The following is a 25,940-nucleotide window of genomic DNA, read 5'->3' as shown; positions in this document are numbered from 1 at the left end:
ACTGGCATTAAGGCAGAGAACGTTGGCGGTACACCACTCCTGGATAGCAGGCAGAGGTGGAAGAGGGGAGCCTGAAAATGAGCCGAGTTATTTGCGTAGCACTGAAAGTTAAAGCAGAGAGCGGCAATGCAGTGGGTGAGGGTTGCCAGGTATTGGTTCAACAGCAAGGGAGAGAGGTTAGACCCCTGGGAAACACCACAGATAGAGAGTGAGATGGAGGAAAGCAAGGACCCAAGTTGGTCCTGGGTGTGTTGATCAGAAAGGAGCGGTGTCAGCCAGGCCAGGGCCAGATTGGTGATACCCAGGTTATCACGGAGACGATTTAGCAGGATGGCATGGTTGACAATGTTTGACCTATTAAAATAGTATTTTCCTGAGAGGCTAGCTGCTGAATAAACCAAGGGGATTGATTACATTGGGTCTCAGCTTTCCCTACATTGGCCAGCCCATGAGGAACACCAATGGCGATTTGCATGGCTGTTAAAGGGTTTTGTGTTTATTTCAAAGGATTTTCAGTCTTGGAAAACAATGGGCTTCAAATGACCAGTTTGATATTCTCGGATCCCCGTTGGTAAAATACAGTTCATGGTAATCCATGTGAATTATGACCTCATATTGTGAAATATGATGGTTGACATTTTTCTTCAGAAAACTTCTTGTACTTCATTTGACCGCAGCTCCTCGCAAATGATCGCGGCCAATACAGTTATATAAATTGAATTGATGAGGAGGCTTTAAAAGCAGCTCCAGGCGTTGGCCATTGCCTATAAAATGGAGCTATCTCTGGAGGACAAGCATCTAGTAAAAACATGCTGTAAATCTGCCTTCCACACAGGCTGCACACTATAACATTTTGTCCATTTTATAACTTACTATTTTTGTTTTAATGTCTTAGCAATGGATCGTCCTGCTCCTTATGCACATTCCAAAATCACAATGTTGCTTATGTTTGTATGGCACCAGTTGGCATGGGGAGTCAAAAGTACCTCCTGATAGCCGTTGCAGTCAAGCTAACCAGGTTCTACTAGGCTAAAGGCAGGCACTAACTAGCACACATTAACCCCTGGTTGGAGGCATAATTAGCTTTGCAAACAGTAACTTCCAATGGATAGTTACTCATTCCCATCTGGTTATTTACCACTGGCTCTTCAATTTAAACCTATAGCCTGCTCTTTCCTAGTCACGTAGAGATGTTAACGTTGTGCTGTTTGTTGTATATGAAGCCCCGGGACGGATGACCTTAACAGAAGTACTATCAGAAAGAGAACCGCACAGGAAAAGGAGGAAGAGAATGTGCTGCTAGAGCCCGACACAGATGGATGTAAAGGAGAACAAAGCAGGGTCCGCTATTACTTTGGCTCAATTCTGCTGTGTGTATTTTGGATACCGATTGGAAGTGAGGAGACTATAGCTCACATCCTTTTTACAGGGCACAACTGGCGACAAGCGGAAACAAACCTGCCGTGCCAATAAAATAAATCGGGCAGAGGGGAAAGAAAAAACATGAAGTAGACTGGCTGTCTGCCCCCTGCCAATTCCCGGTGTCAAAAATAAATAAAAGATGAAAACCAAGTGAAGACGGCAGTCCACTGCACCGAAGCCCAACCCACAAGTACTCTGCCATGCCGACATCCAACGTCGTCCTGAGGAGGAAGTGTACCTGCTTTTCACAATGAGGACCAAAAGCAGATTGTCCGTCAAGGGGACACACCAGCCAGGTGTACAACAGGACTCCGTTGCTCCTAACATTCTGCCACCCCGCCCAGCATCTGAAGACTTGCGACTGCTACAGAGTGGCTCCACTCTGCCCCTGACATGCTACCCAAAGTCTGCAGCTCCAGAATGAAATCTGTGTAGAAGAACGCAGAGTGACAGCAGAAGAAAAGGAAGGAAAAAGAGCACAAGTTCCTCTGGGGACAATTAAACGCACTACCACATGAGCAGAGCACAAAGACTGCTACACCAATGTAAACACACCTTATGCTGTTCCCTACCACAGACTTATCCACAGGCCATACTACTTCTCCAATCCAACTAATAAAAGGCACCTCGACCACAATAAGAAGTACACATTACAGCACAGTGGATGCTGTTTCCACAAAAGAAAGTACATATTGACAAAATGTCTCTAAGGACCCCGGCAGCCCACGCGCAAGTAGAACAGCCTGGCTATGATGGCAATAAAAGCTTCGGACCAGAGACTGAGCAAGAAGACAGTCCCACAATGAGATCATTCCAGAGGATGATTACAAGAAGGGGGTGTTACAACTTGAAGTGATGGAGATCCTATTAATTAAGGAGCCCCCCACTTCTGTGGGGTTGGGTGCAACACAGCACCCAAGGGATGCAGAGGATGGGGGGGAAAAAGAGGGAAGGAAATGGTCGACAGATGTACAAAATGAGTGGCACAAGAGAGGGGTGGATACAAAAAGACAGGAAAAAGAGGAAAACATGACATTCTATGGGTAGACATAAGACTAGTAAATGGGGGTGGGGGGCACAAAGCAGCATGGACCATTGAGGGACCGGACAGGGTGCACGTTGGCAAGCAAGAAGACGAGCAGCTGCAAGGTCATGAGCAACAACTGGATCACACAGCCCACATTAAGCAGAAAAATGGCAAATAAATTCCACAAGACCAATTACAAATAAGAGGGCACCGGAGAATTGACGGAAGTACACAGGTCACACAAATGTACAAGGCCAAGATCAACAGCAGGTCGCAAAGCGCAGACTGGTGGTGGTGGGGGGGGGGGCTTAGAGACGTGCGGCGCAAGCACAGTAAGGTGTCTGGTGCAGTGTCATCCACACAACTGGAGCAGAAGCTTCACTTACGGGAATCTGAGGGCGGAAGACCAAGACCAACACTGCCAAGACCCCCAGAGACTAGGAGAAGAAATGGAGGCAAAACAAAGATGTGGGTGGCAGATTTTGTCTATGAATCCCCAGGACGGACAACCTTAACTTAAGTACAACCTTAAGAACAGCAGGAAGGGAGGCGCACAGGGAAAGGGAGGAAGAGTGGGGGCTGCTAGAGCCTGACACAGATGGCGGTAAAGGAGAAAAACTAAAGCTTCACGATTACTTTGGCTGCTTGCCTCTGTGCATTTGGGATACCAATTGGGAGTGAGGAGACTATACCTTGTCTCCCTTGCCCATAGCAAAACACTATCCTAATTTTTTTTATAATCATTAGATATTGGTAATGGGTTAATGGTTCCATTGCATTGAGATTTTTTTCCTTTAACAATCGACAATGTGTTTGCATGCCCTTGATTAGTGTCCCGCAATGAAGAATGTGTATTTCTGAGGTGGGCAAAGGAGAGGCCATTACACAGATGACCGTTTGATCAAAAGGGAGATTAGTCACCCAGGCAGTTACTTTGAGCCTGAAATTAGCTTAACTTTAGCCAAAGTAAAATACTGAAGCCAGAATAACCAGCTATTTGTAATTCTTTGTATGACAAGTCATTTCAAAACTAAATTGTGTATGAAGTAGGCAATACGAGAAAGCTGAGGTAGTCCTTTGGCAAGTTACCTTTACAAATAAACTTCGTTGGTCAAAATGAGAGAACATTAGGTGTAAAAGTGGGAACATATACTAGGGCTAGGCCGACAAGCTACAAATATTGTTTACGAGAGCCTGACGCCAGTATATACATATACAATTTCCATGGAGTAGTCCTGAGAACCAAATTCTATAGAGTTTGGTTTGCGTTTATTTAGGGTGGGGATTAAAGGGGTTGTCTTCCATAGCTTCTACAAGCAAATGGAGGTTGTTTGGTATTGTAGCCCTGCACAAGATACATGGTTTTGATGGCTGTTTGGAGAGCAGTCCAGTGGAGTGAGGCCAATGAGGGAAAAGGAGCAAAAACTCGAGGGCAGGTGAGGTGGATTTTTCAGTAGTAGGGAGACGGAGTGGAGAGATTGACATGGTTGGGTTTTGCAGAGCAAGTCATTTTTTTTCATGGGAGCCATCCATCCAGCATGGTGACAGTAGGTAGAGGTGGTGGAGGATCTGGGATGGTTGTAAAAGGGTGTGTAGCAAAGTCAAGAACTTAATGAGGGGAGCAAAATCATAGGCTTGAGCAATAGTTCTTGCTGAGCATGAGTTGGTTGATCAGAGATTCAGTTGAGTGGTTGTGGATGGATTTCTCTAATAATGTTGCTTGAGTATAGCTGTAGTGTGAGCGTCTAAGATGGCACAGAACATTTTTAAAGAGAAACTGAAGATTGCAAGCTATGGTTGAGTGTTTGAATGTCAGGGGTTGAGGTGGGGCTGGAGGCAAAGAGCAAGGGCACTTCGGCCATTCAAGAGTTAAGCAGGACGTCTAATAGGTAGGGTCGTAGATGGCAGTTAGTGGGTTGGTTGTATGTAGAGATTGCAGGCATGAACATAGAGATTCATAAGAGTTCTCAGCGAAAAGGTGATCACAGGAGAGGAGTTTGCGAGTGAGGCATATAGGGTGAAGAGTGGGCATAGGACTGATCCTTAAGGAATACACATGGGTGGGGGGGGGGGTAGGAGGAGCTGGAGTTCTAGGGTATGGAGATGTCTGAGAGATGGCATAGCAATCTAGTGTAATTAAAGCCAGAGGGAGATGAAGCTTGAAGGAGGTAGGCAGGATCTTGTCCCCTAGGATGCAAAGGTCTAGTAGAAAAATGAAAGCGGCAGCTTGAGAGTGGAGGGCGGTGGTGAGGGAACTGGTGCATTGGCAGGGCAGTCTTCGTAGAGTGTTCAGACTGGATTCCAGATTGGAGAATCGGAAAGTGTGTGCCTCGAGATAGTTGACCATTCGATTGAGGACAACTCTTAAAGATTTTCTAGCCATGTGCAAGGAGAAGCTGGACTGTAAAAAGGAGGGCTTGTTGGTGTCTGAGCTTCTTTAGGCAAGGAATGACTGGCTTTTGTAATGGGTATGGAAGATGCCAGTTAAGAGAAATTGAAAAGGGCAGAGATGACTAGGAGCGATGGAAAGGTTTGAATTGGAGTGTAGCTTGGGTTGGTAGAGTGAGGGATGGGTAAAAGTGAAGTGGGACAGAGATCATGGAGGAACCTGGGAGAAGGGGATAAAGCGGTGGAGGGAGAGACATACGGATGATGGGCAGTCTGTTATTTTGTTTGGGTTTGAACCAGTGAGTGGGGCGCCATGGCCTGGAGTGTCTTGGATAGTTAGTGAGGTTGTGAGCATTGTGGGGAAAGAAGATTTGGAGAAAGGGGGAATTGGCATCCTAGAGGGCCGTCCTTGGATCAGAGACAGTGACGTGAGGGGAGGAGCATACTTTGTGCCTGCACAATAGACTGAAATACAGGTTAGTTCTTGAGTTTTGGATGGGGGCTATCCTAGGATGAAGACACTGACAAGACGATGTGAAGAGGCTTACATGCCAGTGATCCTTAAAGGGGGACAACCATGCAGAGTTGAAGCCAAGTTCAATACCGTTGGTAAGAACTTTGTACGGCAAGTATCAAGGAGGCTTTTGGTGGTGTGAAGTTTTAATGTTTCCATTTGCAACTTCTTTTTTCATGCTCGAGCATACTGCTTCTGTGAAATTGAATAAAATATACACTGATTTGATGAGTGTCAAAGATTAAACATTGGGATATCTTTCAGGTCCTCCAGTTCAACCTGCCTATGGCCTTCAAGGTCCTCAAGGGGTTCCTATTGCTACTCAACCTGGTGTTCCTGGAAATGCATGGATGCCTGCACCTGTTGTACCACAAAACTGTCCACCTGGATTGGAATACCTGACTCAGGTAGCATGTTTATTTCAAGAAGGTTTTGCTAATATATACCCATGTTGTGATATATGGCTTCTGTGTCACTTAGGCTCGCTGTAGCCCATTGCTCATTGCCCGAAAGGCTGGCCTAGAGGATCAGTGTGGGCCAGCTTCCTTCACAACTTTGGATCTCTATAATGACTGATTTTAGCAGTTTTAATCAGTGGTACTTGGCGCAATGTAAAAGACACCATTTCCCCAACTCAAAACCACAAGGTAATTGCTGTTTGTGGCAAATGTTTATTCATCCTTAAAATTAGATTTGCCTAATTTCTTTTAGGATTCTTTTGAACTGTTCCACTGAAATCTCTTTGCGTCATACTTTAAAATACACATTTTATTTATACCAGATTATAGTCCAAATTACAGTTATGAATTCTGGAGAAGACTAAATAGCTCTGCAATTCTAGTCTTCACTTGAGGATGAATTTCCAGAAGCTCTTCTGCTGCATGTTAACTACACCCAACTGGCATCTAATTTGTGTGTAAGAATATAAAGTGGGAATTGCACTAGGATTCTCAGAATGCTTGAAACCAACCTACCATAAACTTAGTAACAAACCTAAATTGAAATATGGAAAAATGATTATTTTTCTTTACATTACGCCACCTTGATGCAGTGAAAAGAACCTTTTGCAATGTTACTATTCTAAGCACTTAAGGTGTTTGAAAGAAAAACATGCAGGGTAACTGCAAAACGGTGGCAAAGTCTTGTTGCCCTAGTTTTGTAAAGAAACTGTATTTAATAATTCACTGTCTAGGCACAAATTTAGGGTGCTGGATGCAAGGAGGAGCCCCTAATTTAGCATGTACCTTTTCAAAACCTGTAATGCTTGGCACAAAAATGCATGTATTGCAACTGTGGGGGCTAATTAAGTTGTTTCTTACTTGATTCATTATAACTAGTATTGACTTTTACATAGTTATATTTAATTTTGTATTGGTACCGCCTATCTTGAACCCCTTTATCTAATCATTCAGATTATTTTTATGGTATATTTTAACAATGACCCAATGATGCCATCTGGAGATGTGTATATGCCAAGTAGAAGTGGTACTCCAATTAACTGCACAACTGTTAAGCTCACTTTCATTTTGTAGGATATTTCCTGTTTCCCACACATTTGTGCTCAGCTGTGTGGGATATATGGACCCACTCAACAGTATTTCACCACATCACCAAGCTGCCTGTTTGCAGAAAACGGCAAAAGGTTGCGCTGGCTCCTGTGCGCACCAGGACCTCAAACTCCGTTTTGCAGCAACAAAAAGATGGTTGCACCGTCCTACCAAGCACACTTCAGGCAGGATAGAACAAGTGGACACACTGAAAAAGCATGCCAGTGTGTTCTGAAACCTATAAATGGAATAAGGTAAAAGGTGGCACTGCTTTGCTGAAAACCCGAAATTCCCCTTCAAGATTAAACTTTTTCACCCTTTCAAAATGTTGCTTTTAGGCTAATTCCATCTGATTCTGAAACCACTGTGATTAAAAAGGCCCTGCCATGCCCAGATATTGCATTGTGCCTCGGGAAAACCAGGCATAATTCTTGAATGACAGGCCCCGTCAAACCGACTCAGAGAAATCAATGAGCATGTTCACTTTTATTTGCACAGGAACACACATTTATTTCTTTACAAAAAGTATCCCAAAGCTCAGCAGTTCAAAGAGACTCTAACTCTCTGAGCCAGGTCAGTTTCAATGCATCTGCGCTTCCAGTAAACTATTGCCTTGTACAGACTGTTGTGTACAAGAAACTATGACTGCAAGGCAATATTGGTAAGTTGGATGGCAAAATTGAATTTGAAAGGAAATGCTAGACATTTTCAACCATGTGTAAAAATGGGCTTTTGCAAAACTAAAGGAGAAAAATGCCCATTTAAAAAGTAAACGGTTGAAGGAAAGCCTGCCATTACCTAGCAATGCAAAGGTTTGTGGCTGGTGAAAATACATACAGGGGCTATTTTTATTCCATAGGTTTGTTTTTTAATTTTGGACGCAAAATAAGAAAATAAAGATTTAAAACGCATGGGCTGAATTTGCAAGCTCCCAAAAAAAAGTTATTCCAGTTGCCAGCCCTGAAATTTCCCCCTAGGAAGGGAGACGCACCATAAACTTCCAGGACACACAAGTGATAATTGCCAGCTTGAAAAACTTTAAATGGGCCAGGACAAAGAAAGGTCACACGCTCGTCGGACATTCATCTGTGCTCCAGGCTGGGACAGTAAAAGTCTTGGGACACTAACCTCTGAAGTGCGGAGGGGCAATAAACTTCAATTATGCTGAGAAACCCCCACCTTACTTTGAAGGAAATGACAGTTGGTAACAGTTGAAGGAAGGAGAAACAAAATGATCCAGTGACATGGACTGCCATTTGCTTCCAAAGACTATTTTATAAATGAGCTTTAAAGGCTTTTCATCTCTGCAGCATGATTTTGTAAAAATGAAAATGTTTTGCAGTGTAAAAGTTGTTTTTTTGTTTTGTTTGCGCTTTCTTTTAAGATTTGGTAGAATTCATTGACACGTTGGGGACAGAAATGGGAAAATATGGCAGACTATGAGAAAAGCATCCATGCTGCAAATGTGAATTTTGGCACAAACTTCCCTTCTGATCCACACCCCTGTATAAAGTTATAGAATTTTGATTAATATAAATCCCATTAGCATGAAAAACTGCTAGAAGGGCGAAACAAGGTCTCATGGACTGGAGGATTGGACTGCAATGTGCTGCAAAAAATATGTAAACTGTGTATATAATTTGCTAAGAGATTGCAATTGTATAAATATATGTTTGTGGCAAAATCGGATTTGAGTTAAAGTAACTATGGGAGGTGTTTGGACATTGTAAAACTCGCACCATAAATCTGACATCCTTTTCTTGAAATCCAACCAGTGGAGCGCGAGGCGGAGACCATCAACCTTGTCCAATTCCGTTGTCAGAGGCATGTTTAGTTAAGCCTGCCCCAGTCCTTGACAAGAGCTCTGTCACTCTGTCACTCTCGCAGCATCCTGTCCTCCATCCAGATCCCAAATACAAGGCCAAAACATTGCTGACCCTACTCCAGGGCCCACTGCAAAATCCAAGCATTGCTTATCCTGCTCCAGCAAGGCCTCAATTCTGAAAACACACAAATTCCCAAATAACCAAAGGGGAAAGCTGTGGTGTTTTTGGGAAGCATCCTGATGCCTCTAACTGCATGCCATCCTGCCACCCATTTGACCTTTTAGTATTCAGTGACCAGAAGTGCCATCTGGTGACCAGGATGGGCCAGCTGTTTGCCAGGCACCCTGCCGTGTAGTGACCAGAACAGTTGATGGTCTAAAATCCCAAACTAAAGTGGACTGTAAGTATCATCCCTACCCCATAGCAATCCATAGTCTACTGGTCTTGCATTTGTCCCCATCTCACTCTACAAGTTTCCTATCCTTACCCTGCTAACTTGTAAAACTGTCAGAATTATCCGTGCAACCTTGCCCTTGATTTCTAGTGTTAGCGCCACGTTTCTCTTCATTTCTGTCTTGCATAAATCCTAAGTCATCAGCGATACTTTGTTTAAATAAATTAATTTTCCTTTAAGCAAATGGGTACACTGCGTGAAGGGTTACAACTGCTGCATAACTTTTGATATTCACGGGTGGCGTTCCTCTTTTCTTAGCCATTAAATCTAGTTTAAGTGAGATTTGCCTTTCAATTTTTGAAGCGGGTTCCTCTTTCACTGCTTTTTCCTCAAAACCTCTCTACCTTCCAGATCTCTCTCAATTTACCAGCTAGAGGCTTACTTTCGCTTCATATTGTACCCGAGATATACCACACTCCAAATCTGTGTATTTCACCCGTTTTTATTAAAAACCGTTTGGTTAATTTTAGGCGGGAATGGAAAAATGCAACTTTCACACATGTCATTTTGCTGCAATCTGTTTTAAACTTTCCTCTCATTTTTGCACTGTATGCTTTTGATAAACCATTCTTTGTGACTATTAGTGTCTTTGCATTAATGCTTTAGTGAGGAAATGTATTTGCTTCAAGGTTTTTAACACATTCATTATTTGTCCATTTTCGAGTGTGATTTTGTAACATTGCAATGGGTTTAAAATCCGTTTTTCTCTTATTTGGGAAGGGAAGGTCCAATTTGGATTCTGTTTCCTATGTCTCATTCCTGATTACCTGCTGCTTCTGTTTATCCACTCGGCAGAGTTGATTATTTGTGGGTTGAGGGAACTTTGCAGGGGGAAATTCTAACTTGGGTGCTATTTGTCCTAAATCAAAACACGTGCTCCTATTCTGCTGTGCTGTCTAGGTTCCAATAGCAGGTTAAACCAAGTCCATTGCTCACATTCTCATTTTAATTATCACCCCATTGGTGATTGCTGCCCCATATTAAGTGTGTGATTTCTTTTGAATTTTAAAATAAATATTGTATTTTACCAACCAGCCTGGTTCATGGTCCATTGTGACCCGGGGTATTTGTAAAGGGGGTGTGATAGGAGTGGTGTACCTTCTCAATATTGAATCAATATAAAAAGATGAGCATTTCAGTCGTGCGCTGCATACCGGGCCAAGACCAAGGTGTCGCCTGATTGAAATCCTTAACCACTGGCTTCTGATATTGGTAATTAATTGGCCAATGAATTAAGTGAATTGCCATGCTGAGCCACTGTTTCTAAACCTTGTGACATATGAGGTGTTTAGTCTGCTAGGTGTTCATAAAATCTTGACACTACCAATGTCCCGTGACCAGCAGTTTCCATGTTTGAGACCTGGGCGGTGGGATGGACGCAGGAGAGTGTGCACTCTTAGTGAATTTCATCCAGTTGATGGGCAACCCAACATCCAGTTATGCTACATCCTCGTATTTCAGAGAGCTCCTCGCTGCCATATTGCTATTATGGGAAAACCTCCACCTCCTCTTGATTAATCCTGTACTTGAATTCCTGTATCCTTAATGCACCAATGCTTTCTTTTGATCTACTTTTCTTCTTTCAAACTAGCCATTAAAGCCAATGGCCATCAGCTGGAAATGAGCCTGCTGCAATGGGGGAAATATATTTTCTTTTCCACTAAGCCTTGGCAAAAAACCCAACTACTGCCTTGGTGAGCTTTTTATCTAATCAGTCAGAGCATTACCAATTTCATGTGTATGATGTTTTGAGGGCTCTAGAAGTGCTACTAACCCTTTTTCTTATGGGAACGTGAGTTTGGGGCCAGTGGGAGCAGCCATGTGTTGCTATCTTTTGACCTGTGCAAATGGTCTGCTACATGCATGGTTATGAGCAGAGCCAAAGTCTAGTGGGGAACTTCAGCTGAGGCATTGCTCAGGGTCTGGTGTGGTGTGAAGTTGTATGGTGACAGTTGCTTGGTGGTACAAGACCACTAAGGTCAAGCTGGGAGATTAAGAGCAGGAGAGGCAATTTGGCTGTCGCAGTGAAGAAAGATTTTGCTCTTGTATATTCAAACCCCGAAAAGTGTGATAAAAATCCTGTCATGGTGCCCCTTGCTGGTGGATCCACCTGTCTGAATTGTTCAGACCTTAGAATGGGTCCCAGATGTTCGACATGGATGTACATACTCCCTTATATTTAAAGCATCAATGCCCTGAAGATGCTACTGGCAGTAAGTAAATCAGCTGACAACCCTCATGCGACTGAAAAACACGAGCGATTTTTCATCCTATCGGAATGATTTAAGGTGCTTGAATTATGCAGCGAAACACCCCTTTACTTCCTCCAGCTCATCAAAGGAACTATCTGTAATCAATCATTTAATGTATCTTCCATAAATGTGTGTTTTTCCCCTTGGGTTTGCCTCCTGAGTTTCATTGGTTTGATCGATCTAGCCTTTGTTTTAACAGCCTAGTCGTTTGTTCATGTCCAGGGAGGGAGGTGCAGACATCATTGGTTGAGAGAGCTTGAAAAACATGCCCCCACCAAAGCACAAGGAAACGACGCACGCTGTGGTCCGAATGCATACACCAAAGTGTACACACACAGGCTGTCAGCAAAGGCACATTCAAAATGGTTGTTGGCATTCCACAACTTGAGAGTGTCTCAATTTCCGCATGCCAGTGTTTAACTGCAATATTCCAGAAGTGCAAGGAGACCAAAGTGTCTCATGAAAAATGAACGTCCTGGCTTTAAAGGGCATTAATGTTCAAGCAGTGTAACAAATTTAAAAAAAAACTTTAATGGGTGATGAAAAATCCCATAGAAGGAAGGTAGCACAGCATTCTACCAACTCGGCAAGGCATTTATCTGGGTGAGGACCCGTCTATGCAGGAAGATTAAAGCTAGTCTACGAAAAAGTGCCCAAAAATGTCACAAGAGGGTAAAGCGAGAAGCCATACTGCTTGGGTTTACTGTCCCACAAAGCATGTGGATGTGACTCTTGACCCCCAGGTAGCTTAAACTGGAGGCCATCTCGCCCAAACCCCAGAACGCACTCATCCCATATGGAGTTGGACTTCCAGATGAAAAACTAAACCAAAAAATGTACGTTCTGCATACACACAAGAGGAGGTATAAGATGTAAAGAGATGTAGTACAGTGTGGGTCAAAAATCTGACACCAGAAGTGGGAAGAAATAAAACTGCCCTGGTGAATAATCACACAAATACTCTGTAAATCTTTTTTCATGTTGGGAAACATCAAGGAAAAGGCTAATTTCTCCCTACGGGCAGGACAACCAAATGGTTAGCTCGCATGGTTTCAGAAGGTAATGTGACCCAGACAGAATTGGCCCAATCCCAAGAGGCCAAAGGAGATGCCATCGACGTAGGGCAGAAATTAGGTTGAATAGAAATGCACAAGAGCATAGCTAAAAGTATTATCAGACACACTAAATCCTGAAACTAATAACTCATGATGGGAGTAATCTGGTAATAATCGTTGGGGAAACAAGCTTTGGAAAAACAAAGTCCTGACGGACAATATTTTGTTGCGATTCATGCAAATGCTGGGCTCAGTGATGGTTGGGACAATGGACCAGACATTCTTAAACACTCATAGTAGTAGTCCTACAATTTATATTTTTTGGCTATTTATAATGTACCCATACACAAGTGTTTCAAGGCGCGACAAGAGTGGGTGGGGAACATGTGACAAAAACAAAATGGTCCGACTAGGCCTCGTGACATTTGAATCGTGCAAGTGCAGTAAGAAGTGTGGGGGAGAGTACAGGCGGTGGGTGAAGTGCTGGTTGGGCAGAAGGTCCCTGAGAGTTGGGGGTGGGGAGGCCGGTGGACAAAGCCTTGGAGTCCATGTGCTAAGTGCGAGGAACTGGGCTGGAAGGGCTCAAGGGGAGCAGGCCCAGCAAAGCTAGTGCAGGGGAGGGAGCCTGGAAGGCAAAGAGCAGGTTGGGGGGGGGTTCAGGGGAGACCAACTGCAGGGGTAGCCTTGTCTACGAGGACTTGGTGCCCTATAAGAAAACTGAAGGAACCAGGCAGCCAGTCGGAGGCAGAGCGGGAGAGTAGCAAGGGGGGCGGAATGGGAAGGAGGAAGAGAAAAGGGCCTTGAGAAGCTTCTGCAACTTGAGGAGATCCGGTTTAAGTCTGGCAGGGAGGCCAATCCAGAGGAAGGCACCTGCAGGGGAGAGATCTACCCCCACTCTCTTCTTGGCAAAGCGTCTGAGCTGCAGAGAGTTGGTGTTAGAAGACCGAAGGACTCTAGCAAGGAGGTATTTAGGGAAAGGGGGTTGAATGTAGCAGGGTCCCAGCACAGAAAGCCTTGTGGATGATGCAGAGGGTCTTCAACTTGATCCTTGGAGCAAACGGGAGCCAGTAGAGGTTTGAGGGCTGGAGTGACGTGGTTCCTAGGCTTGAGGCCAAGGATAAGTCTTGCTGTCCTATTCTTGATTAGTTGAATGGGCGGAGGGAGGAGTTGGGGAGATTGAGGAAGAGGCTGTTGCAGAGCTACGAGACATTGGGTTTCTGGGGGAATGTTAGGAAGGTGCAATACAATGGACTGCATTGTAGGTGATGGCTTAATATTAAACCTGGACGGGAACTGGAAAGGTCCCTGTAGAGGATAATTGGAGATGTTTAATGTTTTCTTTCAAATTTAACCATTGTTGCTCTAGTGCTGCCTTCCAAATATCTGCATGCATGTATGTTTAGATAAAGTGAGCATTAAGTTGTAAGAAGGCATCCCTGCTTTACCACTTAGTCTTTAAATATGTATTGTTTTTTTGCACACATTTTAACTTTTGGTGCACAAGTGCTTCTTTGTATGGTTCTGGTATTGTGAGTGAGTAGACCCTTTCGAAGTTTTGGCTTTTTTGTCTGTCCTTAAGCAGTGGACACTCCTGTCCCCCTCCATGTCCATTGGTGGTGTATGTAAGACTTCACATCTACATGCAGTGTGAAAAACCAGGACTGATTGGGGGTTTCTATTTGACACAAGGCAACTTAACAATTATGTCAACATGTCCAGCAGTACTTGGAAACTAAAGTGGAAGAATCAGCCAGGCACTCCTGGCAGAATTAATTGCCTTTCTTGTCTGAATCCTGATCTAGACCAAGTGGGTTTCCTACTGCCTGGAGGCTTTTAGCCTCTCCTGCGGTTAAACACCTGCGCTATAAGTCCACCTTTCTAGAGGTCCTACTGTGTCCATTTATTTTAATGCTTTGAGGTAAGATGGTCATGGCTGTAAAAAATCTCCTGTGAAATCGCAGGAAAGTCCCAGCCTGACCATTGCTATGCCCTTTGTGCACAGTATTGTGATCATCTATCCTGAAGACCCTGGTTGATGCCATCTGCTAAAGTAAGGATTAAACCACTCTTGCTCAAGGACTTTAGGTTTTCTAAAGCAGCATTTCTCACCTGCTAGTGCACCCATACAATGCTCTACCTTTTCAAATGGCTGAAGTGTATTTTTACATACACCTGTGCGGAAATTCCTTTATTGAATTTGATTCTGTTAACCTGTATTCTCCTCTACCCTAGTCCTCTTGTGCAAGCTAGCCTTTTTTGCTAGGCCACTTCTAACAATAGGCCGGCCAAGGAAGACATTATCTGTTTAGTATAGCTGCAATAACTCCCTCTACCCAGGTCTCCAAAAATGATTTTCAAGTGGGTGTATATTACTCACTTGTTTTGCAGTTGGTAGTAAAATGATTTTAGGGAGATAATTTGTAATTGCTGTTCCATATGTGTTTTTGAGTAAAAAAATATATTGTAAATCAAAGGACCTTTATTTTGTAATTCACATTTCTTTGAATCTTGAAGTGATGTCACTGTCTTGCTGGCACCATTCACCCAATGCATATCATTGGAGCTGTCCAGATATAAGCATGCAGCACAATTGCACACTCTGTGTGCTTTATTCCATAAATCTTTTTCTAAATTTGGATTTTAGGGGGCTGGTGTAGGACTGCGTTTACCGCCTACCAATGGGCCAATGTTGAGCCTGGATTTTATGGTTTGGCTCACTGGGGAGCACAATTCAATTTGCTACTTAACCATCAAAGATACCGATATCCCTTCTCTCTGGTGTCCCTGGGTGAGAATGCACCTTGTCACAGATTCCACAGTGACTTGCTGATGCAGGCTTGCAAGATAATTGCAAAACCAGCAAGGACATTCCTTACTAGGGTGTTCCAAACCCTCTCCAGTGCCTACACCACTGCCACAAAATGAGCCTTTTGCTTGTGTGGCTTAAATCATGCCAAACGCAGAACATTCTGCACACGTGCAGCTCAGGCGATGTACCGGTCTCAAGAATTCACAAAGCGGGCAAAGGGAAGTCAATAGAACCAAATATGTGGTATTGAAGTATTTTGTATGAAAGATCCAGCAAAATCAAAATTGACTGCCATCGTTCAGGTAAAGCCTGCCACAGCCCATATACACATAAACCACGTCAGAGAAAGCAAAGGTCTTCAAAATAGTATCTTTCCACAGGGGAGCCCACTTCTCATCTAACCAGCATTGGACTCAACTTTTAGCAGAAATTGGATCACTATGCTTTTCATTGTCCAAAAATGATCTGAGAAATAAGTCGATGTGAGTTTGCCTACATGACTGCTTACTATAAGACATGTGCCAATGTCGTTGATGCCCCATTTAAAACAAGACACTGCACAGGCACGCCTACCTGGGTGCATCAAACCACACGTAAGAGCACAGGATGCTTTTGCACCATGATTAAATCCACGCAGTGGCAGAAACGGCTATAAATAATGATTGCTAGTGTCTCAATCTCCCAGAAACAGATTGGGACTTTCACAAATGGTGAAATGCATACGGGGACGGATGGACTCACTTGCACTTTCTCACACTCACTCACTCTCTGTAGATATCCAGTTATTTGAATGTGGGGATACAACCCAAATGGTACCCTACTACTTATCCAGTCGTTTCCCACTATTACTGAGTGCAATATTCATCCAGTTGAAACCCTTTCAATGGGCATTATAATTTGTGACCATATTAAAATGTCATTGAAGGGCATGTTCACCTGTGACTCCCAGAATTATTTTGTTTCCCATTGACCCTGCACCTTTAAACTCTCCTCAGTAGTGATGCACCTGAAGGAAGAAAAGTGTTTGGGCTTGCTAATGATGCTCCTGTTCAAGGGAGGCTTATCTGCCATTTTACGTAAGACCAGAGTAGTTAGTAAATGCTAACATATTCTCTGGTATGGCACGTCTAGAATGATTTAAGACCATCTCTCTTAGGTGTGCATCAAACAGGTCATTGGGCCCGGTCATTTTCTACAGAGCACATTTTTAGCTTGGACAAAAACCCATGGGCACACAGTATTGCTTGTTTGAAGTGTTCATTATATAATTATAAAAACGTTGTTAAAGGGACGTTATGGTTACAAGTAAAACCGAAAAAACCCCAGAAAATTGCCAGTTATGGTAAGCTAAGCAAGCATAATTCGCGCCACCACTGTGCACTGCTAAGACGAACACCCAGGACATCAAAGATGACATCACATATCTGGGCCACTTGTTTTTGTTCACTGACTTAGGCCAGGTGGTTTTGTTCACTGACAGAATATTAAAATTGAAAAAGGTGCTATATCTAGACATTAACCTTGTCATATGTTTAAGTACTTTCCTTAGGGTTTGGTCTCAGCTCATGGTGCACATACATGGGGAAATGAGTAGGCCTCACACAATTCATTTGTATACATGAAGATGAACTTTAATGTCCTTATTTTCTGATGATGCTGTTTTTCTTCCTTAGTTTCGTTGCCCTGTATGTGCCTCTGATTTGTATGCATTGTGCTTCTTCATATGTATTGTTTGTACCAGCGCAAGTGTTGTAAGTCTTGAATTGTTAGCTGGTTATTACATGTTTAACATTACTCAAAACACTGATAAGGTAGCATTCATTATTGTACTATCCAAAATTACAAGATTATAAATAGTGTTCATCCTATTGTGCATGCTGCAGTCATTGCCTATGTTTATATATGATTAGGTTTCTGTATTAACAACACTCAATCCAATGAATTTAGATGAGTACATTCTTTAATAGATTAAGTAGTTCATGATGGGTCTCCCGATAACCCCTGACATCTTGTTACCAACAATATAAACAACTCCTATGGACTTCATCAAAATTTATTTCACATGTGATGTTATCTTTGATGTCCTGGGGGTTAGTCTTAACAGTGGTGGCACGAGTTATGGTTGCTTAGTTTACCAGAACTGGCAAATTTCTGGCGTTTTTCGGTTTTACTTGTAACCATAATGTCCCTTTAACAAAGGTTTTTCATTGAATTTCATGGGTTTTTACCAGTGCATGCTATTTTCCTACAACTTACTAATATCATCCTTACCCAATATAGCAATATTTGTGTCCAATTTACAAAGTGTCACCTTAAAACTCTGCCATTTCCCACCTTCTACAATCCTTAACACTTCTATACACTTTTTGGAACTAAAACTAGTTTTGCATCCGCAACCGTCTACGAACATCTGACTTCTTTGCGGCACTTCCGAACAGTGCCACATGACCACACGCTGGCGCTCGGCATGATGTGTCCGAGAACCCGCCTGCAGTTCACAATAAGATCTGTGCTTCGTGGGCAGTCAGATCTGCATTTTTTACTGATCTAGGAGCTTTCAACTTCAAAATTTCCATTGCACAGCTCCAACACCTATTCATACTCATTATCCATTAACAATCTAGTACACAGTACATACTTTTAGCAAAACTGTTATTATCTTAAAATGGCATCCGCTAATGCCATCCCTCCTCCCCAAGAGCCACCCCCACTGCTGTAATCAAGGAGCATGAGAGACACTGCCTCCTACTTTAGAAATAACACACACGCAACATTTTCCCCTGTCCACATACCCTTCCATATTAGTGTTTGGTGCCTCTTCCCTCATTTCCCTCCCCAAAAAAAAATGCATCCAAAAACAAAAGAAATGTTCCTTTAGGAAACGCCTTTCACAGTTAAAATATAGAAATAAACACTTAGACTTCATCTACTTTATATTTCTCAGTAAAGTTCATAGACTCAATAAGATTTTCCACCATTTCCCTTTGTATTTTGTGTTATGCTAATGGTAATTTGTGGCGTTCATCCTCTGTTCCAGGGACTGGGACCAGCCCAAGCGAAGCGAGGGTGGATAACTAGGTCTCTGGACCATATCCCCCCATTCCAGCCCCTGTAATGGGGGGATGAAGGCCTTTAGCAACCTAGCTTCCCAAAGCGGGAATCCGGGGTGCTAAAAAAAAAAAGATTTTTCTTCCTACACCAGCAAGATGGCCACCATGGAAAGGGAAGAGAGGGTTCCATACAGGGCCTCCCTTCGCTTTCCATGGCAGCCTCCACAAGGCAAAAAGAGAAATCTGACCATATTACCACAAGCACATTATTTTTTCCTTTTCAAATCTATCCCAATTTAAAGCCAGTCCCAGGTGGACATGGCCAATTTAACCTCATGTTTTGTCCCTCATGGTCATGACCATCAGCCAGATTGTCCGGATCATGACGTTAGTCCATGACCTGCACAATTTGGCCACTGCCCATGGCCACAAGCTACGCCTCAGTCACCAAAGGTATATCACTATTTTTTTGTACCTACATTATGACACTTGTCAAAAAATGAAACACAGGCACATTTGAAAAACCAGGCTTTCAGGTCCTTCTCAATGTTCCTTACACAAGTTTGCTGGAAATCCAACCATGTTTTATTTTTTCAAAAGTGTCAAATGTATGCACATACAATCGTTATATAACCTAGTCCCCACTTGACAAAATACATTCAGACTTTACAAAAACATTTATATCTAGATCTATAATCTTTTTGCAAACCTTTGTGTAGATTTGTCAAATGGCACCACATATTTATAAGCTTTTACATTATTTTGGGAGCCCGTCTCTAATTTCGCCCCCTCTTGACAGAATCCCACCAAACTTTGCAAACTCATTCGGGATCAGGTCAGGAATATAATTCCATGCAGTTTCATTAAATGGTGCCAAAGTTATAAGCCATCCAAGAACTGCTTTTCACCAACCCTGTTATGCAGAGGTGTCCAAACGTCTCAAAACTGCTCGCGAACATCCAAACTGTTTGTGGACTTTTATTTTTTTTGCAGCCATATTCCATCCCATCCTCATCACCCCTCCCCTCCCCAGAGATTTGATAAATTTGACAAGTGCAATGTTCTGTTTTTTAATGTTTTTACTGCGATGTCCACGAATCTAAGATGGCGAAAGTTTCCAAAAATCGGACGCACCTCATGCTTCACTCCAACCAATCAGCGAACACGTTGTGTGTCCACTTGATGCAAGCCGATTATCCAATCAGTGTCCTCTCTGCGGAGCGAACAGGGAAGTGTGTCCGCGGAGCGAACGGGGAAGTGTGTCCGCGGAGCGGACATAGATCTCACACATTTTTTGAGACCCACTTTTTTGGTCATTTAAAAAATATTAATAATCTGGACGGATTTTCACCAAATTTACAAAAGCACCATTTTGGGACAAAGCCGCCGCTCCAGCCGCAAACTTGTTGACAATCCGTCCAGCAGTTTGGGCTGTAGGCGTGATGGAAATTTGTCCTCCATTCAGTCTATGGGGGGGGGGGGGATGTGGGACCTCCTATAACGTTGCTGCCCCCACCCACTTGGATCAAACCTCACCAAACTTTGCAAAAAAATTCAGAGTGGGCCATATACTTGTTTTGCACAGTTTGGCGAGGATTTGTCCAGGGGGAGCAAAGTTATAAGCCAACCAAAAACTGCTCTTCCTATGGGTTTAGCAACTTAACCATAACTACATGGCCGCTACTAATATATATTTATATCTCAGATTTAACTCAACAAAACCCTACAAATTCAGCCGATTTGGGAAGTCATGACCAGTTTAACTCTGCACACTCCCATTGTCCTCCAGAACGGCATATCCCCATGCCATTTTGTATGTCATTTTGAATCCTTTCTCTTATAAGTATGTGCTCATGGGCTTTGCAATTGAAACGCGCCGAGTTAAGCTGGTGATGACTTCCATTCCGCTGAATTTCTAGGGTTTGGTTGTATTAAATCTGGTCAACTTAATTGCACTTTAGTGTTTTTTTCAGTGAATTTCTAGGGTTTTGTATAGCATTTTGGTTTTTACTGGCCACAAAGCATTCCCTTCAGTGGCATTGTCCACTGTATTTTCTCCAAAACCTACCAAGTTGCCACAGCCTTTGGCAATGGCCACTATACATATCTTTTGGGGCCACTTCCCAGGGCCTTAGAACATGCCCACTGTATATTTTAAAATGCTACCTTCACCCGTGTCCTCTGTACAAGTTCCCACAATATATTTCTGTTGGACCCACTAGGTGGTCACAGCCCATACATGCCATGGCCACTATACACTATTCAGACCATTCTTAGTAGCAGTTTCATTTTTTGATTAATTGTTCCCAAAAGGTCCAGTCCGCTGGGGGAAGGGTCTAATTTTGTTTACAAAATTTCATCTGAATACGCCATATGAGCCCAAAGTTATTAGCAATTTTTGGGTATTCATATGGAACTCCTTACTCCACTTATTATAGTGTGGTGACTGCCGCACTATAATAATGTGGTATATAATAATTATAGCACATATTATATAAAGATTAAACTAATTACATTGACTTTTCCCCAAATTCTTTTGCTAAAACCGTTCGGCTCGCTGGATGGATTTGGATTGAAATGAATGCCTCCCGCTGGCCCTCTAAACTAAACTTTTGGGGAAAAGGTGTTAACGATTCATACGTTAAGAAAACAGGTTTTCAGCCTATGCCAGTCAATTTTGGAGAAAGGCACATCAATTGTAATTGAACACTCGTAGCGTGAAAACTGCTAGATGGATTAGCATCATATAAGAAACAAGTTGGGCTCAAGCATCACAGATGGCCTGAAGACCTTTTTTTAATCGTTTTATTTTTGTTTTTTTCTTGTTTAAATCCGTCAAGTATTTTATGAATAATTTAACAGAGGGGGTGACCTGGTCTCCTAAAACCTTTCTTATAAGGTTCATTTTGAGATTTTTTACAGAAATGAAATGCTTTCATTTTCCCTTGATGCCGAGCGATTTGCATGGTAATGTCAACTAAGGCAGAAAAAGAAAATGCTCAAAATGATATTTGGAGGAGGGAAACTTATGGTTTTAGCATCAGTGTAGAGGTACGCAGGGGGCAAGAGGACCTCAGAGATATGGGGGCGGAAAGGGCAGCCAGTTTGTGCCAGAATGTTTGTATTACTGGGAGATTCCGACAGGATTCCTGCAGAAATGTTACAAAATGTGCTTAAAAAACAAAAAAAATGTATCACACGAAAGAGTGAGTGAAAGGGGTAATAGGAGATTGCAGTTGGGGATTTACACAATGGAGGGCTAAAAAGGAGGAGGGACCCACATGGACAATTGCAGTCGGGATCGGTAAGACTTTTTTTAAATTATCAAGTGTCCCATTTGGAAAATTAAGCATTATCACAATCATTACTGGTGAAGGGTACCACAGGAATAGAAAGCCACTTGGGTTAGGAATGTCCCAACCCCCCCACCCCCCTTTTCACACACACGCTGGGCAGAGAAAGAGGGTGACTAACCCTCACCGCATACTGGACATGTCCCATTAATCGGGTCAGGCAAAGTCAGGAACTTGACTTTAAGTGCATGCACCCGATACCAGTTGGCTCTCCTCACACGAATAAAAGGCAACACCTGAAGACTAACTCTGAGCAAGAGGGAACACGAGTATGAGCAGAACTTGGGCACACCTACTGGAGCAGAGCAATGGACTAAGGGACAAGAGCAGCGGGGTAAAAACACCAAGGGCTCTCTGCTGGTGGTTGTTTACGCTGACGGGTCGCAAAAGACATGTGGAAAGGCCAGATCCCACAAGCGCAGATTGTATCCTCTTCGAAGGATGACAGCAACCCTCCTGGGTGAACGGCAGAGTTGGAGAGGTGAGGACAAGCCTGTGGTACTAACCTTGACTTGTGAATTGAAAGTTGCAACACAAAGAAGCGCACACAGCCGGTGAGTTGGCAAGTGACCTCAGAGACGGGTGTGTTTTAAAGCAAATTAAGTCACAACATTACATCACAAGTGAAGGCTGCACATGTGGATGAGACTCTAAGAAAGGCAGTCCTGTGAATGAACTTTGAAGTAAAAAGCAGCTGTAAGATCAGTGATACCAAGTAACGAAGTGGTCTGGCTAACAGAAGAAGCCCATTCAAAAATCTCTGTGAAAGGTAAATTGTTTGAAGTTCTAAAGCAAACAGACGGCAAAAGCGAACTAAGTGAAAGTAAATGTGAACTGTGAGTCGGTGGTCTGATAAAAGAACCACGCACATTTGAACATCTTTGACATCCGAAAGGAGTCCGAACCCGATTGAGGGAGACCCAAAGTACAATAAGCTTGGGGAAGGGAGCCCCTTGCAAGTTTGTGTTGAACTGCAACGTGAGAAGTCTGAGCCTGACAGGGGGGGGACCCTACGTGAACTGTGCGCTGTAAATTCTGAGCCCAGCAGAGGGTGACCTTGCTGAACTTTACGTTGAAATATATTTAGTAGGTCAAGAAAGACTTTCATTTGGAAGGCCAGGCAGGCCTCAATCCACAGTTTGGAAATTCTTAGAGTGGTAGAAACTGAGCCAGTGTCATCCCGCCTACAAGGACAGCCTTACTCCATGAGGAGAGCTTGTTCAACTTTTTTATTCTTTCGAACCTTGTTTTTCCTTTTGCATACATTTACACTTTTTGTACAAGAGTTGGGGCAGGCATTAGGTTTTTGTTAGTGTAGGCCGTTTTGATTTGATGGACTCCACTAGGACTGTTTCTTTTTTTTATTTTTTTTTTATTCATTTGATGGTCGAGACTGCTCCCATTTTAGGTATAAAGTAGAATGGTAGTTTCTCCAACACCAACATTTTCAATTTTACAAATTGTATCCATTGTGTCAATGTCATACTTGTGATACCATGCCTCCCCCATGATACAACAGCAGAAATTTCACGGTTTTCTACATTTGCTGGGGGGGGGGGGGTAGATCCCTCTGTACCACCCAGACTTTGGTTTTCTAACAATCTTTCTATAAGTTCCCCTTCCAAAGACTTTGACTGGTGCGATCGGGTTAGTTGGTAAACATGGGGTGGGGGGATGGGCCACAGCCAAATGTCATGGCCAGAGCGCCTGCGCTTTAAAGAAATGGTGGGATCTGGTTAGGTACTGTTCGGGGAAGGGGAGGACTCTCTTTAATAATTGGGCAACCTTGGCCCATGGGCACAGGAGAACATAGATCTACAAAACCCTTAAATTTGTGAAAAAGCATTACTTAAGTGAACATTAAGATATGATTTCTAGCAACAAATCACATGAAATGTGGTGGGTATGGGAAGTGATGACCATCTTAATGGAGTCTTCCCGTAGTTGATGGGCCCATGATCACATGCATGAGATCAGAGCAGGGATAAAAAAAAATCACATTGTGGGGGGCATCTCGAGGGTGGGGACTCTGAATTAAGATGGTCGTCCCTTCCCATATCCTCTGAACTTTATGGTTTTTGTTGCTATAAGTCAGATCTGAACTCTTGCTTATGTAAAGCTTGTGTGTTATGAACAGGGGCCAAAAAATGACTACATTTTATTTTTTATTCTAAACTCTGTTATTCATGCACCGTTGGGTTCAAACATCCAATGGGATTCAGTCAGTACCGGCCCAACAGTGGCCGTGGCATGCAAATGGTGACTGGTGCTTGTGCGTTGATGCTTCGATACCCTGACTGATCTAGGCACACACCGATCTGCAATGACAGGCGCACGCACGCACACACAGTGATGGAATTCAAAAATGCATGATAAGTAGAAAGTGCCGGCAGACAGAATGATGGGGACATGCACGCACAGTTCAGGATACGACCAAAAACATCTTTTGTGCTTGATCCTCAGTTGTAACGATTATCGGTGTAGGATAGACTGGCCATGTTTTATGAATAAGAAAGATCATTTAATGCAGTTGTCACTAGTGACTGAGCTGTCCAAGTACAGCATAAACTGGTTGAGATGTTCAGTCTCTTCTACCAACAGTCCACCTGCTAGTGTGAAAATGGGTTTCACGGATTCCAAGATGGCGGCAGCTAGAAGGACATGAAGTGGGGAGCACTGTCCACTCAGCGCCAGCAATAAGCATTAACAAGAGCAGGCAGTACTGGAGAACGCCACCCAAGATGCAGGATGGGCTGGTGTACCATTGGAGAGATGATGGGAAGGGTAAACCGGAGATCGAAGGAAGGAGCAGCAGAGGGGGCAACGGCACTGCTGTAGAATGCACAGACCTGAGATTGGTGGCAGAGTCTAGCGGAGCAAAATGGGGGAGAGGAGCGGCATCTCCTAGACTCATGGAAGAACCTCAGCGGTCTGTGCAGGAGTGGTAGCTGGGGGAGGAGCCTGCTGTCTTCCAAATGGTGTGCTGAAGCTGGGCAGACAAAACCGTAAAAACATCGGTGGCTGGCGGAGGAGCGTCGGAAATGGGCCTGTGAGCTAGGAAAGAGCCTGCAGCACCAGCCGATCATGTAGCAAGTAAGAGGAAGGTGAGGAGCCCAGTCTGAGACCGAAGCAGGTGGAGGGTACTAGCATTGTAGGATCGGCCTGTCCCGCCGGCACTCCCGTGTGGACATGCTCTGAAGGGGAAGAGAGCCAATATAACGAAGGCACACAGAGAAGAGGTGCCTGTGGTCAATAGATACTTGGAACTACTTAGTGTCTCCCCACCTCAGAGCTCATAAAAGGACAGCAGCGAAGAACGTGGGTGGAAACGCTAATGCAGAGTCGACGCCGTCGGGGCTGAAAATGAAAAGTGCCTCTCCTCAACTCCCCTTACCAACCAATGCAGAGTCCCTCAGTGAGTTTGGTTTTAACTACCAGAAAAGGGGAGCAGAGCTTACAGAAACGCTGCACAGCCCCAGTAAGAAGAAATGTGAATAGGGCCCCACAACAGGATATTCTGCACATGAGAGCAGAAGGCCCCTTCCCGTTCATGATCACAAAGCTACAAGTAGATCATCTTGTAGAGATAATCTTATGCTGAAGGGCACTGGCTTGACGCTAAAGACCAAAGCACCATGCAAGACTTAAAAAGGCAGCATCCCTCCACTCTAGGGACATGAAGATTCGCTAGCAAGAGGCCACAAATTGGAACAGCAGGGGAAGTAGCCCAGCTTGTACATGGCACTCAGCAAAGCAGCTATACAACAGAGTTTCAAGATAACATTACACAGTCCTTCCTGACACAATTTGATTTACGGGTAGTGGACTTGAGGCAGTCGAAGCAAGAATTGAAGGGGAAAATGGCCAAGCTGTAGGAGAGAATGTAAACAATGGACAACTTTTCAAGAGGTGGTTGAAAACTCGAGGAAGAATTGTGATTCTTGAACATCTACCCAGACTGTCGCAAAATCTGAAACTCCAGTTCAAGGATTTGGAAAACCGGTCAAGGTGCTCCAATATACTGCTAAAAAAACCTGTTTGAAGATATTGCTGATAAAGAACTAAAGAGCACGGTAACTAAACTAAGCTGCTCTTCTGATCTGTTCGGAGACAGTACAGAGGTTGATATTCTAATTGACAGGATACATCATGTAGGCCCTAAAAGAAAGGATCTGGGGTCAGACCTCAAGATGTACTTGCAGCAATGCAACTTACGGGCAAAAATAACCGATACTGCTGGAGG

General features: G+C 43.5%; 1 protein-coding gene across 4 annotated transcripts in view; it reads left to right on the top strand.

The window, feature by feature from the left end:
• The window catches only part of LOC138491668 (phospholipid scramblase 2-like), a 412,550-nt gene that overhangs the window by 128,709 nt on the left and 257,901 nt on the right, over positions 1-25,940 (top strand). For all 4 annotated transcript variants that reach the window (XR_011276070.1, XM_069618313.1, XM_069618312.1 and 1 more), the window contains one exon: positions 5,616-5,758. Coding sequence is in view for 3 of the 4 variants with exons in the window: in XM_069618313.1 (XP_069474414.1) it covers positions 5,616-5,758 (143 nt within the window). In the remaining variant the exon portion in view is untranslated. The remainder of the gene's footprint in view (positions 1-5,615; positions 5,759-25,940) is intronic.

The sequence above is a fragment of the Ambystoma mexicanum genome, chromosome 10 (genome assembly GCF_040938575.1).
Source record: "Ambystoma mexicanum isolate Mex_15411 chromosome 10, UKY_AmexF1_1, whole genome shotgun sequence".
Taxonomy (NCBI): Eukaryota; Metazoa; Chordata; class Amphibia; order Caudata; family Ambystomatidae; genus Ambystoma; species Ambystoma mexicanum.
This window is presented reverse-complemented; position numbering and strand designations above follow the sequence as displayed.